Source organism: Aspergillus ruber (assembly GCF_000600275.1).
Source record: "Aspergillus ruber CBS 135680 unplaced genomic scaffold scaffold00030, whole genome shotgun sequence".
Classification (NCBI taxonomy): Eukaryota; Fungi; Ascomycota; class Eurotiomycetes; order Eurotiales; family Aspergillaceae; genus Aspergillus; species Aspergillus ruber.
Genome location: NW_024467326.1, coordinates 133,031 through 147,990, shown reverse-complemented (window position 1 = coordinate 147,990; position 14,960 = coordinate 133,031). Strand labels below are relative to the sequence as shown.

At 49.2% G+C, this 14,960-nt stretch overlaps 6 protein-coding genes across 6 annotated transcripts; 4 read left to right on the top strand and 2 right to left on the bottom strand.

Moving 5' to 3' along the window:
• Positions 1-362: 362 nt before the first annotated feature.
• EURHEDRAFT_463819 (karyopherin MSN5) lies at positions 363-4,603 on the top strand (the record flags this gene model as incomplete). The annotated part of the gene is made up of 11 exons (XM_040784911.1): positions 363-1,187; positions 1,239-1,427; positions 1,486-1,957; positions 2,010-2,134; positions 2,204-2,275; positions 2,330-2,554; positions 2,615-2,718; positions 2,770-3,028; positions 3,077-3,219; positions 3,268-3,866; positions 3,927-4,603. The coding sequence occupies 11 exons, from the start codon at positions 363-365 to the stop codon at positions 4,601-4,603; spliced, it is 3,690 nt and encodes a 1,229-aa protein (XP_040635621.1).
• A 636-nt stretch (positions 4,604-5,239) lies between these two features.
• On the bottom strand, positions 5,240-5,831 carry EURHEDRAFT_463807 (putative NADH-ubiquinone oxidoreductase subunit GRIM-19; the record flags this gene model as incomplete). Its single annotated transcript, XM_040784909.1, has 4 exons — positions 5,240-5,288; positions 5,361-5,513; positions 5,599-5,705; positions 5,781-5,831. The coding sequence occupies 4 exons, from the start codon at positions 5,829-5,831 to the stop codon at positions 5,240-5,242; spliced, it is 360 nt and encodes a 119-aa protein (XP_040635620.1).
• Positions 5,832-6,101: 270 nt separating this feature from the next.
• Positions 6,102-7,580, top strand: trm10 (tRNA (guanine(9)-N(1))-methyltransferase). Its single transcript, XM_040782816.1, has one exon. The coding sequence runs from the start codon at positions 6,142-6,144 to the stop codon at positions 7,390-7,392; it is 1,251 nt and encodes a 416-aa protein (XP_040635619.1). The 5' UTR covers positions 6,102-6,141; the 3' UTR covers positions 7,393-7,580.
• A 9-nt stretch (positions 7,581-7,589) lies between these two features.
• Positions 7,590-10,337, top strand: EURHEDRAFT_485958 (uncharacterized protein). Its single transcript, XM_040785559.1, has 3 exons — positions 7,590-7,745; positions 7,868-9,441; positions 9,492-10,337. The coding sequence occupies exons 1-3, from the start codon at positions 7,727-7,729 to the stop codon at positions 10,311-10,313; spliced, it is 2,415 nt and encodes an 804-aa protein (XP_040635618.1). The 5' UTR covers positions 7,590-7,726; the 3' UTR covers positions 10,314-10,337.
• Positions 10,338-10,855: 518 nt separating this feature from the next.
• EURHEDRAFT_405596 (putative oxidative stress response protein Oxr1) lies at positions 10,856-12,024 on the bottom strand (the record flags this gene model as incomplete). Its single annotated transcript, XM_040780397.1, has 2 exons — positions 10,856-11,000; positions 11,054-12,024. The coding sequence occupies 2 exons, from the start codon at positions 12,022-12,024 to the stop codon at positions 10,856-10,858; spliced, it is 1,116 nt and encodes a 371-aa protein (XP_040635617.1).
• A 2,156-nt stretch (positions 12,025-14,180) lies between these two features.
• On the top strand, positions 14,181-14,917 carry EURHEDRAFT_389131 (uncharacterized protein). Its single transcript, XM_040779769.1, has 2 exons — positions 14,181-14,384; positions 14,480-14,917. The coding sequence occupies exons 1-2, from the start codon at positions 14,298-14,300 to the stop codon at positions 14,666-14,668; spliced, it is 276 nt and encodes a 91-aa protein (XP_040635616.1). The 5' UTR covers positions 14,181-14,297; the 3' UTR covers positions 14,669-14,917.
• The last annotated feature ends 43 nt before the right edge of the window (positions 14,918-14,960 follow it).

Sequence of the window (14,960 nt, the reverse complement as noted above, 5' to 3'; positions counted from 1 at the left end):
CGGCTTACAGTCTGGTCTCTGTTATCCCGGCTAGAAAGATTTGATTAGAGTCGCACCTCCGGAGGTCTGACGCGGGAGCCGCTTTTGATGGCTGTTGCCGTTTTGGTCGCCCGTTAAGGAACTCCGATTTCTGTTTGGATACATCCAAATTTCAGATACGACCAGAGTATGGAAGTATTGGTGCTGCGATTGAATCATTGAACATCTTGAGGAAAAAGACGAAGAATTAAACAAGCGCCACAAGGTATAAAAGATCTACGGCGGTCAAACAAACACGCCCACCCCCAAAGCGCCATCCGACAAGGACATATACTGGCCAGGCTTGGCACAGAAGATAACACAAACAGACAGCGACAATAACAATGGCGGCCGCAGAATTTTCCGAGGGCGGCATGGCCGACCTTATCCGTGCGTTGGAGCTCATTCACAGCCCATCATCTACGAATGAGCTGCGCAGAGAGGCGTTGACTTATGTTGAAGCGCAGAAGCAGAGCAAAGCAGCCGCTCACAATGGATTTCTGCTAGCTTCTCGGACAGAGCATGCTCCCCTGGTCCGCTATTTTGGCCTGACGCTTCTGGATCATGTCTTGCGTCATACATCTATTACTTCGAACCAGTTGGTCGAGCTTAGAGAGTTGGTTATCCCATTGGCACAGTCAATACGACAGGAGGATCCCCCGTACATCCGCAATAAGATCCCGCAGTTATGGGCTGAAGTCGCAAAGCGGAGCTGGGGCCTGGATTGGCTCGACATGGACCAGACGCTCGTGCAGTTCTGGAGCGCCAGCTTGGTTCACAAGGAGTTTGTCCTGTCCGTTTTAGAGACTTTGTCGGAAGACATCTTTTACCGCGAAGACACAGTTTCGTCGCTACGGGGAACTGACCTCAACCGGGCGCTCATCGAGATCTATACGCCTCTGTCCGTGTTCGAGGAGGTTTATCCGAAGCGGGATAAGCAACTCGAAATCCGGTGCGGCACGGAAGGTTGGATGACGAGGACGTGTGAATTCTTAGGAGAATGTATCGAGAATGTGCAGACGTCTAAGCAGGCAAAGGACGCTGCAATAAAAGCCCTCGCGACTCTCAAGGCATGTCTCGCTTGGACTATTCCAAAGGCTATCATTTCCACAAACTGCGTTCCACACATTGTTCGGGCCTTTACTTGCCATGATGAGCAAGTATTATTGGTAAGGACATTCTCAGCCTTAATTTTTGGAAATTTTTATTAAACTACCTAGGCTGGCGTGGAAGCGCTGCACTCGTTGTATAGCAGAGCCAACTTTGATATTGATGATTTCCAACCCCTGGTGCATCTGATGTACGAAACGGAGTACTTGGATCTCCTACAGAAACTTTACGAGTGGTCCATCGTTGGACCTGACGATATAGATGACACCAGATACACAATCTCAAAGAAGCTATCAGAGGTACAGTCTACAGCCAAGGGTGGTGTGATTTTTAATAGTGATAACTAATGTCCGGTAGATGCTGTCCTACGTCGCTGGCTTCCTCGAGGAAAAGGGCTTCTCGCTAGAAACGGCACATGGCCTGAACCTTCCGCACTTCTTCCATCTCATGATCAACGTCATCCAACATCAAAGCCTGACCATCTCGATACCCGTGCTTCACATATGGTCAAAATTGTTGGCATCTGAGAGAATCGGAAATACCGAGTTTGTCACTAGTCTCGTTCCCCAATTGTTAGGTATCTGCACCCAGCGACTAGTTCGTTGGGAATCTCTACCGGAAGATTCTGGAAGCCCCACGGTCACTTTTCTTTACGAAGACATTGATACCGTCCCTGAGAGACATGCGTTCGTTGGAAATTATCGACGGTATTGCTCGAACATCATAGAAACTATTGTTCAAAAGAGACCACAAGAAGCCATTCCGCACATACTATCCGGGGTTGAAGTGAACTTAAACAGTCTTTATGATGGCGTTGCTCCATTTAATGGTGGGTATAACTCTCCATCTGCTCGAGCGCCGTGTTAACAGAAGTAAATCAGTGACAACATTCTCCAAGTCTTCGATACCTCTCATGCGCGCTGATACACAGTTCGCTGTCGTAGATGCGACACTGAAGGGATACAACAAATGGGTATCTGCTCACGGGAAGACACCTCAGCAGGATGTACGTATTTGTTTTTATTTTATTTTATTTTTGAGAGATCTATGTAACTAACCAACAACCAACAACCAGGAGCAGAAGCGGAGTGAGTTAGAGACTGCGCTAGAGGCATGGGCGATGAGTCTACTGCAGCGCAACTTCGAGGTTTGTCAGGTCTTTTAGCAGTGGTGAAGTGTATTCATACTCATTGTCTATTAGGACCCCATCTTGAACGAACGAATCATTAAGCTTGCTGTCGATATCTCGTGTCGGGCCTTGGATAAGACCCCCAGCTTTGCGCTGAAAGTCCTCGAACATATCCTCATGACACGTCTTCCTGACCAACCGGAATATCCGGCCTATTCAGAGGCTGTCAAGGAGCTTCACGGTTTGTCAAGTCACGAATTACGTCGTCTGGCAGTACGCTACGCTGATTATTTCTCGGTAAGAACCCAGATCTCTAACGTGAAAAGGATGATAATTGTTATTAACAAGTGTGAACAGACTTTCTATGATGTGCTCGAGCCGAAAATCAAAGAGATCACCATGTCAAACCAAATGGACGACAAGTTGCAAATGGAGCTCACATCGGTCCTTGTGATTATAACGTATGCGATTTCAATGGCGCTTCGCTTTATGTCGTGCTAACCTCAACCTAGACTACGAGCAAGTAACATGGATCAGTATGTGCGCGAGTCTCGTCTTGTCTCTTTCGTACAGCCAGTACGACAGGCTTGGCAGGATGAAGAACTACAGCGCTTGAGTTCATCTTTCGAAGGATTCTGCGCTTTGCTCGGATTGCAAGACGTGGGACCCTACATGCAGGCAAGGCAAGCGCACAAGCTAGAGGACTGGACAGAGGTTTCCGTGGATAGTGATGGAAAACAAATCCAAGAGGGAATGACCCGGAAATTCCAGGTATGTTTAGCCTCCATAACTCGTCGACTAAACTCTGACATTCTCTAGCATTTGCCGCTGCGAGGAACCAAAATCATGCTAGCAATCTCTACAGAGCGGGTGAAGAGGGGGGAACCCGCGTACGACCTTGCATGTAAAACTTGGCATGATACTATTCCAGTCGTCCTACCGTCCCTGTTACAGCTCGTGAGGTAATGATTCCTTGTCCCAGGCTCTAAGATGATGCTAATTCTGTAAAGCAATGCTCATGCCTTCCATAACCCGAAGAATTGGGGAGGTCTTCCTGATGAAATGAAAGCAGTCGTTGAGCACATCTTAACCGATAGGTTCTGGCAGGCAGGAATTTCGACTGGTAGCAGGGACGACTTCTACGCAAAGATTACTGCATCCCGAGGAACTTTGGAGGGATTTGCATCTTCTGTCCGGGGCAAGATCCGAGCAGTCCGTGAGGCTTGTTATTCGATCTTGTTCAGCATGAGTAGGATGCGAGAGCATTTCTATGGGTTTGCCGAACTTCCCGGGCCCTTGTCGGAAGCCCTGTTCAACGATTCGGTACATCTGTCGTCGCATCAATTCTCTGTCTTGCTTAATGTCTCCCGTTGCTTGATCGACGATTGTCCTGTCCGGTTCCGAAGCCAGTTCCTCCCGCCGATGCTCTCGAGTCTGTTTACCCATATCGATCGCAAGGTCACCACGGAGTGGGAGATTATTGAGCAGCAGAAAGCGGGAATGGCGGAAAGCGATTTGACCGACGAGATGAAATCCGAAAGTATTCTCCGGCAACTGACTTACTCGGCAGTCATCATGGTTGCAAGCCTCTTAGATCCGCAACGAGGTGGTAAGTTGCCCTCATTAGCTTTGACCGTCGTGTTTGACTTCGGCTAATATCAACTGGCAGACCCTGATCAAACAGAATCGACAGATCCAAGTGGACCCACGCCGCCGCCATCGATTACTGAGTCCATTCGACACTTTGTTCTCTCTTCGCCAGAGATATTTGAACCGGTCATGTTGTTTTGTACCCATGCCCTTCGCATGCGTGATACCCGGTGCTGCAGCATCATTACCCGTGTTATTAGATCCCTTCTGCAGGACTTTGCACCTCCAAACGACACCCCTACTACTGCCACGATCCGTGAATTCATCTCCTCAGAGGTCCTTAAGGCGTGCATCACATCCGTACACGAACCCTATTTCGTCGACATGCAGAAGGACCTTGCATCGCTTATCGCGTCTATCTGGGTTCTCTACGGCTCCAGCAGCCCAACCCCGCGCACAGTCATATTGAGTCTCCCAGGCATTGACCCGCAGCGTGTGGCATACGCCGAAAATGCCCTTCTCCGCTCTAGCTCGGCACGACAGCAGCGAGCACTGATTTTGGAACTCTTGGAAGGTCTCCGAGGCGTTAGCATCGCGGAGCAGGGCAAAATTCTAGACTCCAGAGTAGAACGTCGCAAGACGCGAAGTGCACTGCAGGAGAAATACATGAAGAATGAGATGGATGGTCAGCAAACTACCAAGGTCGACATAAATGACGGACCTGATTTGGGTGGTATTGCGGATATGTTTGGCTGACCGTTTGTCATGGACGGTATGGGTTATGGAATATGGATGTATGGATGCACGGATGGTGGCATTAGCGTACGAGTTGTAACTCTTTGACTTCTGTACAGTATGAAGTATGGTGTGGTCCAACTTCATTGTGTCAACGTTATCTGTTTTCTCTCTTTTGTTCAGCTTAGTTATTCATTTTATCCTGTGCATTTTGAGCATAACCAATCATAGAAAGCCACTGCTATGTATAGCAAACACAAAACATATGAAAATGTTAGAATATAATTAGCATGGCAATTGAATGCTTTATTACCGACAATCCGTGCATGCGTTCTCTAAAGACATAGCCGAACGTCCGGATATAACAGGATCGTAGGTAAACAAGGATAACATAGACGAAACGAAACAATTGCGACGGTATATCTACATCATACAATGAATTTTCCCCAGAAATCTCTGAGTGGCTTCTTCTTCTTCTTCTTCCTCGCCAACGAACTGTAATGGCCAATGCACAGTCTCCGCGTACAGCCCTCCTTTGTCTCACTTGCTTCTAATTTCGTAACACGCCCGACAACCATAAAAGCGAAATCGAGCGCCGCAAAAGATGCGAGTAATCCAGCATAAATATCCCAAGCACGTAGCAGTAGCGCGTCAAATTTACTGGGTGACGTTGGAGGGGGTATAGACGAATGTAGGGCGAACGAATCTATCCGCAGATATCCCATTAGCAACCACATTTAGCCTAATGCTATTGCTTCTAATTGTGAGGGTTGCACACCTATCCGTGTTGTAGACCTTAGTCTCCTGGCCAAGCAGCTCACGCTCTCGTGCCTTGTCAGCGAAGTGTCGACGGACCTGGTCGCGGTCTTCTTCGGCTTGGAGAAGGGGGAGGATGTGCAGTCTGGACCAGATTTTCTCGCGGGCAAGTTCACTGTATTTGTGTTAATTGATCACGTCTGCTCGGGTTATGTTTCGAAGTGTTGTGCGTGGATTGGGTATATTCGGAGGAAACGTACTGTTGCTCACGAACACCGTAGAACAGCTTGTAGTAACCGTAGGCCATGACCATGTGCATTCCGATCAGGTAGTACATGGGCCGGAAGCCGCGAGCAGGCATGTGGCGCTACATCGCAGAGACAAGTCAACGGATTGTTCTTCGGGCTTGGGGCACCTGTGGATTGAATTCCGGTCGACGCACCTTGTACTGGACGGGCTCGTAGCCCCCCACGGGGGGCATGTCTTGCGGCATGATGAAACGGGTGTTGCTTGGACGCAAGCGTCAATCGTAGGATTAGTGGAAGGGAAAGAAGGGAGAGCAAGATCTCGACCGCGAAGACCGAGATAGTGACGCTTGACTTTCCGGGCGAAGGTTGGATTGGTTGTGTCACGTGGTGTGCTCCAGTTTTGTAATGCGGGCTTGGGGGCGTGTGATTGGCTGATAGTGTGAGAGGATGGGCGGATGCGGGTTCCACCGGGATTTTTGGTGGTTGATTTGGATGATCTTGACTCAATATTTTCGGGCTTGTGCTTTTGCTCGTGTTTTTTTTCTTTTGTAATTTATGGCTATGGACGAGGAAGAGAGACCGAGAAAGCAGCAGAAGCTGGGTATTGAGGGACAGAAGCCGGAGGAGAGTATGGGACCCTCGATGACCAGCGAAGAAAAAGTTGACGACCATGCGACAACAGCTACACACAATGGAAACGAGGAGAGCAAGGCTATCTTTGAAACCGACAATGGCGAAGAAAATAACCCAGAAGCCACTGGCGACCAACAAAAACCCGAAGGCGAAACCACCGCGCCCACATTATCGAAAAACCAACTGAAGAAACTCCGCCGCAGAGAAGCCTGGGACGCAAAAGCCGACGAGCGCAAAGCAAAGAGAAAAGAAGAAAATGCCGCAAAGAAACAACGAAAAAAGAACCTACTAGAGGAGGCGAAGAAACAAGGGAAGGAGGCTGAAGAGGCGATGCGGAAAAAGCTTGCGTCAACGAGACAACGGCATCACCAGTCGACGCTTGTCCCGCTTACCTTCATCATGGACTGTGGCTTTGATGAGTTGATGATGGATAAGGAGCGGATATCGCTGGGGTCGCAGTTGACGAGGGCGTACTCGGATAACAGCCGGTCGAAGTATCGTGTGCACTATGTGATATCCTCTTTTGATAAGCAGCTCAGGGAGCGGTTTGATACGGTGCTCAAGAAGACCTATTTGAACTGGAGGGGTGTTCGCACCATGCAGGAGGACTACGTGCATGCGGCAGAGATGGCGAAAGTGTGGATGACGGGTCCTGAAGGAGGCAAGTTGGCTGGGAAACTCGAGGAGCAATCTGATGCCAGACCGGAGGACGGAGAGGTTGTCTACCTCAGTAGCGACAGCCCGAATACGTTGACAGAGTTGAAGCCGCACAGTACATACATTATTGGAGGACTGGTGGATAAGAACCGCCACAAGGCCATCTGTTACAAACAGGCGACGGAGAGGGGGATCAAGACGGCCAAGCTGCCCATTGGGGAATACATTCAGATGGCTTCGCGCTCGGTGCTGGCAACGAACCATGTCATGGAGATCATGCTGCGCTGGTTGGAAACAGGAGACTGGGGGGAGGCATTCATGCAGGTCATTCCTCAACGCAAAGGAGGGAAGCTGAAGGGTAAGGCTGCTGGGGAGGAGGGTAGCCCTCCTAATGAAAATGCCGAGGGTGTTGAAGACGATGGTGATAATGATGATGATGATGATGCTGAAGCTGCCGACGCCGTTGAGGCAGAAATTGAACAGCAGGAACTCTCTGTGGCTGCCGAACAGGCGTAAAAGGTTGCCAATTAGCGTTTAGATATCCAGTGTATGCCCTGTATCATAGCCTATTTTCCGTCTTGTATAGCTTCATTGTTGGAGTAATGCTTATTCAGCGACTCAGCCACAGCGCCACAACGCCACCGGTCAATGACGGCAGAATCAAAACAACGACTTTTTTTTCCTTTTTCTAGAAAAAAAACTTCCTAAGAAACATTTGCTCTCAATTACTGCAGAAGTCAGGGCGTGCCTGGGTGATGCTGGATCTGTCCTCTTGACTCTATATTTATCCTGCTCTCGCCGTGTTCTCCCCGACTTGAATTTTACCTGTTGCTAAGCAAACGTCGCAACCATGTTTATGCTCCGCAACGGTAAGTAAAGAGTTGTTGACGTTGTTGCTGCCCCGCTGTCACCCCTCTTCAACTATTTCCTTCACCGACTTGGACACTTCACTCCATTGAATCAGTTATACTAATAAATAATTTCTCGACAGTGAGCAAGTTCATCTTCGGGGACACCTCCAAAGAGTCGATCATCGAAATCCCACAGGGTCAGCTGTATCTGGTCCGGCCCCTTTCTCCCAAGGGTTATTCGGAACTCATCTTCAAGGACGCTGCAGCGACCATCCGACGTACTGGTCAGGAATTTCAGTACCAGCTGGTAGTTCAGAGAGCCTACGAGGAAGGTGAAGAGGAACTGGCCGACGACGACGACGGAGAGGGCGGTAGTGACAATCTGGACAAGGACGAGAAAGTCTTCCTTCTCGACCAGTCGTTGCATTTCCGTTCAGAAGTTCGGGAAGGTGGTGCCAAGGTATTAGCCTGGAGTGATTTGAGTGGTGATTTGGGCGACCTGTTCGAATTTGTTTGCGATCCATCTGTGCCATCCGAGAAAGTCGCCACCTTCGAGTTGGCTGCTGTTCAGTGCCAGTACGAGCGAAAATACCGACAAAGCGCACAAAAGGCGACCGAGCAAGAGCTGGAGCAGTTCTCGTTCCAGGAAGAGAAACCGATTCCGTCTGCGAGTCCCATCGCGTCCCCGACGACCAAATCCCGTGCGCCCTCTTTGACGGCCGGAGAGTCAACTGCTACCATGGCGAAGGACGTGGAATACTCCCAGTCCAAGGGAATCATTAAGCCCGCTGAAGAGGGCACCGTTGCTCCCCCTTCTGCGGCGCAGCCAGAGGTCAAGGAGATTTTGGCCCAAGAGACTGCTGAACTGCATCTATTCGACTTCACGACCGGCTCATTCGTCCAACAGGATCCAAAGATTACAGCTACCGTGTCTGAAATTGGTACCTGGCAATATTGGCTTCAGATCAGTGGCCAAGATAAGGAATGGTTGGGACAAGCCGTGGTTGCGGATCTCAACCCTGTGTTCAACTTTGAATACCTCTCCTTCATCTTCAACCATTACACCGAGGATGGGTCAGCTTACTCCTGGTTGTTGCGATTCACAGATCAAGAGACGGAGGAACGGTTCCAGGAGGGTCTCATGCAGGCTCTATGGGAGCAGCTGAATGAGATGAAGTGGGGCAAGGTGAAGGAAGACGACCGGGATTACGTTTTGGACGCCTTCCAGGACCTTACTATGGAGGACCAGAATGAAGAGCAGGGGCAGGCTGGCGAGGAAGCTGAAGCGGAAGAAGAGGAGGAGGAGGAGGAGGAAGAGGGCCAGGATGATGGCCAACGCAGTGAGCACTACGACTCAGACGAGGAGGAAGAGGATGTGGTTACGCGAGATGATGATGGAAACGTCAACTCCCAACTGGCCGTTGGTTACAAGCATGATCGCTCATTTGTCGTGCGTGGCTCTAAGATTGGTGTCTTCAAGCACACACCCAACAACAACTTGGAGTTCTCGACCAACATCTCCAAGGTCGAGACGCCAGGTGGCAAGCTGTTCAGCCCCAAGAAGGTCATGCTGCACGCGGAGGATTCCAACATGATTCTCCAGAATGAGAGTGACCCCAACTCCTTGTACCGCATGGATCTGGAGTACGGTAAGGTTATTGATGAGTGGAAGGTGCATGACGATATTCCTGTGAATATCTTCGCACCGGAAAACGTAAGTTATTTGAACCCCATGAATTCATGTGCATCGCTAACTGGTTACAGAAATTCTCGCAAATGACCTCCGCCCAGACTTTTGTTGGTGCGTCTAACAACGCGCTCTACCGCGTCGATCCTCGTCTGTCCGGAAACAAGATGGTGGATTCCGACTTGAAGCAGTACACTAGCAAGAACGACTTCTCATCCATGGCTACGACCGAAAAGGGTTACCTGGCTGTGGCGTCGAACAAGGGTGATATTCGTCTATTTGACCGTTTGGGTATCAACGCAAAGACACATATTCCCGCACTCGGAGAACCGATTATCGGTACTGATGTCTCCGCTGATGGTCGCTGGGTCCTGGCTACTTGCCGAACATACCTCCTCCTGGTTGACGCGCTGCAAAAGGAGGGCAAGAACGAGGGCAAGCTTGGTTTCGAGCGCGCGTTCCCCAAGGACTCGAAGCCTCAACCCCGACGACTGGGTCTGCAGCCCGCACATGTCGCCCAATTCCAGCACGAAACTAAGAAGCCCATTTTCTTCACACCCGCAAAATTCAACACCGGCGTTGACTCTTCGGAGACATCCATCATCACCGCTACCGGTCCCTTCATCATCACCTGGAGCTTGAAGAAGGTCACCGCCGGGCGCAAGGACCCCTACACTATCAAGCGTTACGGCGAAGACGTCAAGGCAGACAACTTCCGCTTCGGCTCCGACAAGAACGTCATCGTGGCCCTGCCCAACGAGGTCAACATGGTTGCCAAGAAGAGCTTCCAGAAGCCGACGAGGGAGAGTATTGCTGGGCCTCCTGTTACACCTAGCCGTCGTAACACCCGTTGGGGTAACCGGTTGGGCCGGGACGATATTGTCAATTCTCCGTTTTAGTTATTTTGACTGTATTTTTCGGTGTTATTTTTTTTTTTTTTTTTTTTTTTTTTTTTTTTTTTTTTTTTTTTTTTTTTTTTTTTTTTTTTTTCTTTCTTTCTTTTGGTTTTTTTCTACTGATGGTGATGTAACGTGTTTTTTCATACCCTTTTTATTGATTTTAAATGACTGTTCAACGTGAAATGAGATTATGGGAAATGGAAGTCCAGGATTCACTTCTAGATTGGCTTTGATATGGTAGTTAATACAGTGATAATAATTGAGACTCAATGCTTTAAGGGACTCGACTATAGGGTTTAGCCTTTTTCTTTACCGGTATTCGAGTTGAGTAGACCAACGCCGTAGTAGCAGAGATTTATATATGTGAACGACGAAGACGATGCGGAAGAACACGATGGTGAACCAGCCACACATCATGTCCGGGTATTCTGAAGTATGTACACAACGATCTGCTATAAATCTTCTCGAACCAGATCACTTTTAATATACCCAATAAATATAGCAGGCAGAATATATCAAAATAGGCAGTAGGGACCAACAACTCAAGCACCAACATACCACACCTCCACGCCGATGATATCAAACTTGACGCCTTCATCGGAAAGAGGCTCGTTACCGAATGTCTGGCATGGTGCACTGACACCTTTTTCGAGGCCGGAGTCGACCCAGAGACCGTAGTGGCCGTCGCTGTATGTGTGTTAGCAAATAGTCATGGTAAAGGAGCTAGATAGAAGACTCACCCTCCACCAAGACTGAGGAAACCAGTTTCGCAAAACATCATCCAGTCATTCACGCCGCTGTAGGGGAATGCCTTGAAGCGGATGCGTTCTGGGGTGCTCGTCCCCGAGCGGATGCTCCCCGTAGGTGTCTGTGTCTGTGACCGCGGCGGCGCCAGTCGATTATTACTCGTATCAAAAGAATCCTTCTGCTTCGACTCCCCACGCAATGTGGTCGACCGTCCGACGTTCGTCGTATTCGCACTAGGCGGCGGCGGCAAACCAGCCAACTCCAACAAATCCTCCGACGGCGGACGATTCTCATTCCCCGCAGCACCAGAAACATCCTGCAAACCCATCGACCCCGGCGGCGGAAGCACACTCGCCCGCCACAGAAAACACTCCCCAGTCCCGTAATAATGGTTATTCGGATGCGGAGGATCTGTCATGTACGCCCCGAACACCGCGCCGTTGGGCGATGCGTCCCGGACAACTAGCACGAAACCCGCTCGGGGGCTTCGAGATGCGGCGTCCTTACATTTTGCGTAGAGGGTGCCCAGCGATGCGCCGTCGCGATCGAGACTATATGCTAAACGCCAGGTATCGACGAGTTGGAGGCGGGCGGGGATGAGGAGGCGGATTTCCTCTGCGAGGGTGCGGGTGAGGAGTTGTTGGAGGGAGTCTGGGTCTGGGTTTGGTTCTGGTTCCGATAATGAATCGAAGGAGGAGGCCAGTGTGAGGGGTGTTAGGGGTGGTGGTTGGAAGGGAGAGGCTGTCCGGACGGGGGTGAAGACTCCGGGGGTTCTGGAGGTGTTGTTGCTCATGGGGTTGTGCATGTTGCCGGAGGAAGATTCCGAGGACGAGGAATTGTCTGTAAAACGGCGATAGAGGCCCGAGACGACATGCGTGACGGGGTAAGAGAAGTAGTTTAGGGAGTTTGGGTTGTTGTTGGCATGGGGCGTGCGGGATCCAGGTTTGATTGAGCTGGACGACATGGCAAGCGGAGAGAGGGGGATGGATTAAAGTAAATCCATTCAATTGAGCTTGGGGTACAGAAATGTCAGAAAATGGCAGATATAGAAGAGAGAGGAAAATGGTCGAGTAATTGTACTCGGCGAAGTTGGTGATGCGATAAGGCGGCGGAGAGATATGCTAAGTATGGCAACGGTCATACAGGTCTCTCCTACTCAGTAACACATGACTGCTTTTCGCAAACACCCTAATCTTTGTCTTCTTCCCTCATTGACGAATATACTTATTGATCTCTACCCTGTTCTGTTTCTGTACAAGACAATGCACCATTCTAAACATCACTACTAAACGCGTTTGTCTCACGTGACATTCATTGTACTACGACTTGTGGACATGAACCTTCATCTTTCTCTTCTCCCTCTCCATCTCCATTTTCCCCACGAAATGTTTACCGATACAACTCGCGTCCCAGACCAAACAGGCTGGCTTCTCATGTATCTTAAACCCCACGGGACGAGTGCGCAAGCCCAGGCGCCAGCCCAGACGAGATCCGCCAGTTGCAGCCACCAAGTTGGGGGAGACAATGGCGATACGAGCGCCGTCACGACTAGTAGCAGACACTCGTAGGCTCTACCAGAAACCCAGTAAATGACACAAGAAGGTCTCAGAATTGCAATCATTCAACAGGAGTCGGATGTGCCAATCGACAGGATCGTGGGTGCAGAATACATTCTTTTTGATGAAGATCCAGGCAAGTTCTCCCTGACACGCGGAGAGCTGACATATTCTAACATATCAACAATTAGACCTTCGACATTTAGTAAAAATTTTTAAGACTCCTCCATGGAGGACACGGATCCATTTGGTGTTCCCAGCCAGTTCGATCGTCGTTCTAAATTCTTCACAGGCTTGAGTGGGTTCAAACGATATGGCCCGACGGTATTGGTTTCTGGTGACGCCAGCCTCTATGTAGTGGATGATATTATCTGCGAGCTTTGTCCAGATCGATCCTTGGTCGTTTATACCTCCATGGACACTTCTTCTTTTTCTTTCTAACCAACCACTAGAATCTTGAAACAACTGTCTCGCCTTCCACTAATTAAATATGCGCTCAAAGCTGGTAGGGGACTCCGGATTGATGCTTTTATTTTGAAATACTTGGCGAAAATTGTGAACTGGGTATTCTGCTTGCTACTATCTTGGTAAGTTCCTCTTCTCTGTATGGTTCACGCTACGGTACACCACAGGCTAAACAGAAGTGCAAAATCGGTTTAACAGGCTAAACGAACAGCCGATGATTTATAGATGGCGAGATACGAGATCCCACATCCTTTGTTACAGGCAAACATGGTCTTCAATCACGATGAAAGCTTTGGGGAGTACGAAGCGTTTGTTATCAGCATTGAAGATTATACATATACCTTTGTCAAGGCTACCATTTTTCCTTAATTTTTTCAAAGTTTACGCACTGGAGGCCCTGTACACGGTATCACGAAAGTGCTGCGCAGTGGACCTTTCACATTGTTGACAGGGATCAACAGGGACGCACGGAGGGAGTTCCTGAAGAGTCTAATGTCACTTAGCGGACACTTGATCGACCGTCCTGAGTTTCCATTTCCAATGCGGAAATACCACATTGCGAGTTTATTAGAATATATTTTCTTTTTGTATTTGTGCCGGTTTGCAATAGCTGTGCGGCCAGCATGTTTCTTTCCGTTTTGGTTCTTGTATTCTTTGCCATGGGTTTGATCACAAAAAAAGAAAGAAAGATAGGTCCAGCGGTTAACAGAGAAACTGATCACCATAGACAAGAGGAACACCGAGAGTAACAGGGGAACCGCGCTACCGACTTCCTATGTAAGTTGAGCGTTCAATGGATCTTCGTTTTTCTTGTATCTGTATCTTTTTATACTCCATATTAAATGCGTAACTAACATATTAAATGCAGCAATCCCCATGAAACCCCCCTCCAAAAATTTTGCCCTTCGTGAGCGCCGCTATGCGCAACATCCAGATAGTTATACACGGGTATTGCAAGCCCAGCACTGTTCTCGAAGTCATCGAGGACCGCAGGATATGTTCTACCTGGCTGCATGCACTATTGCGCCTGAGCCATGGACGAAACCATCATACCCCAGACGGACCCTACCTCCGAACCTGGGGCAAAACACGCGATGATGACCTTACTACATCTAGCACCCAGTATAAATACCACCCAACTACCTCTCCCGAGCACAATTATCAAAGTCAAAAACATACTATAAACAATCAAACAACCAACAACCTTACAAAAACAATGACAGACAACCTCGCCGCCGAGCAAGCCGCCAACCTCCCCCGTCGCCGCAGAGCAAGTAGCGGCGAGCGCGACGACCGCCTCCAAGTACGTCTCTCCTCTTCTCACTCCCATCTCTTTCCTTCCCACCTCCACTCTCCCCTCCCATCCCTTTTTCCATCAAGCATACTAACAAAACGCAGCGACAACCAGCAGACACCCGCACAACTATCAACACCAGCAACCTGCGCAGCCGACGTAGTTCGCGGCGCCCTCCCACACCGAACCGGATGGCAGGAGCTCATTCGGGATCTGGTGCGAAGAGACGGTCGAAATCCAGGTCTAGGGCGCCATCGAAGTCGAGGTCTAGGGAGAGGAGGGTTGGTGATTGACTTGCGGTGCTTTGATTGGGGTGATGGGTTGAAAATATATATATATTGAGATTGGACTTGGTTAAGGGGTTAATGTTGTATATCTATGTGCATGCATACAGGTTGATATGGGGTGGGTTTTAGGGCTAGTTGCCAGGTAAAGTGGAGTAGAAAGTTTTGGATGGTGATTTTCCCGCTGGCCATACCGCTTTTGTGTACTGGCAAAATACTAGGCGGTAAATAATCATATATTAGATGTTTCTACGATAGTGTGACAATCGAATATTATTTGTGTCTAAATCATGCTTAATTC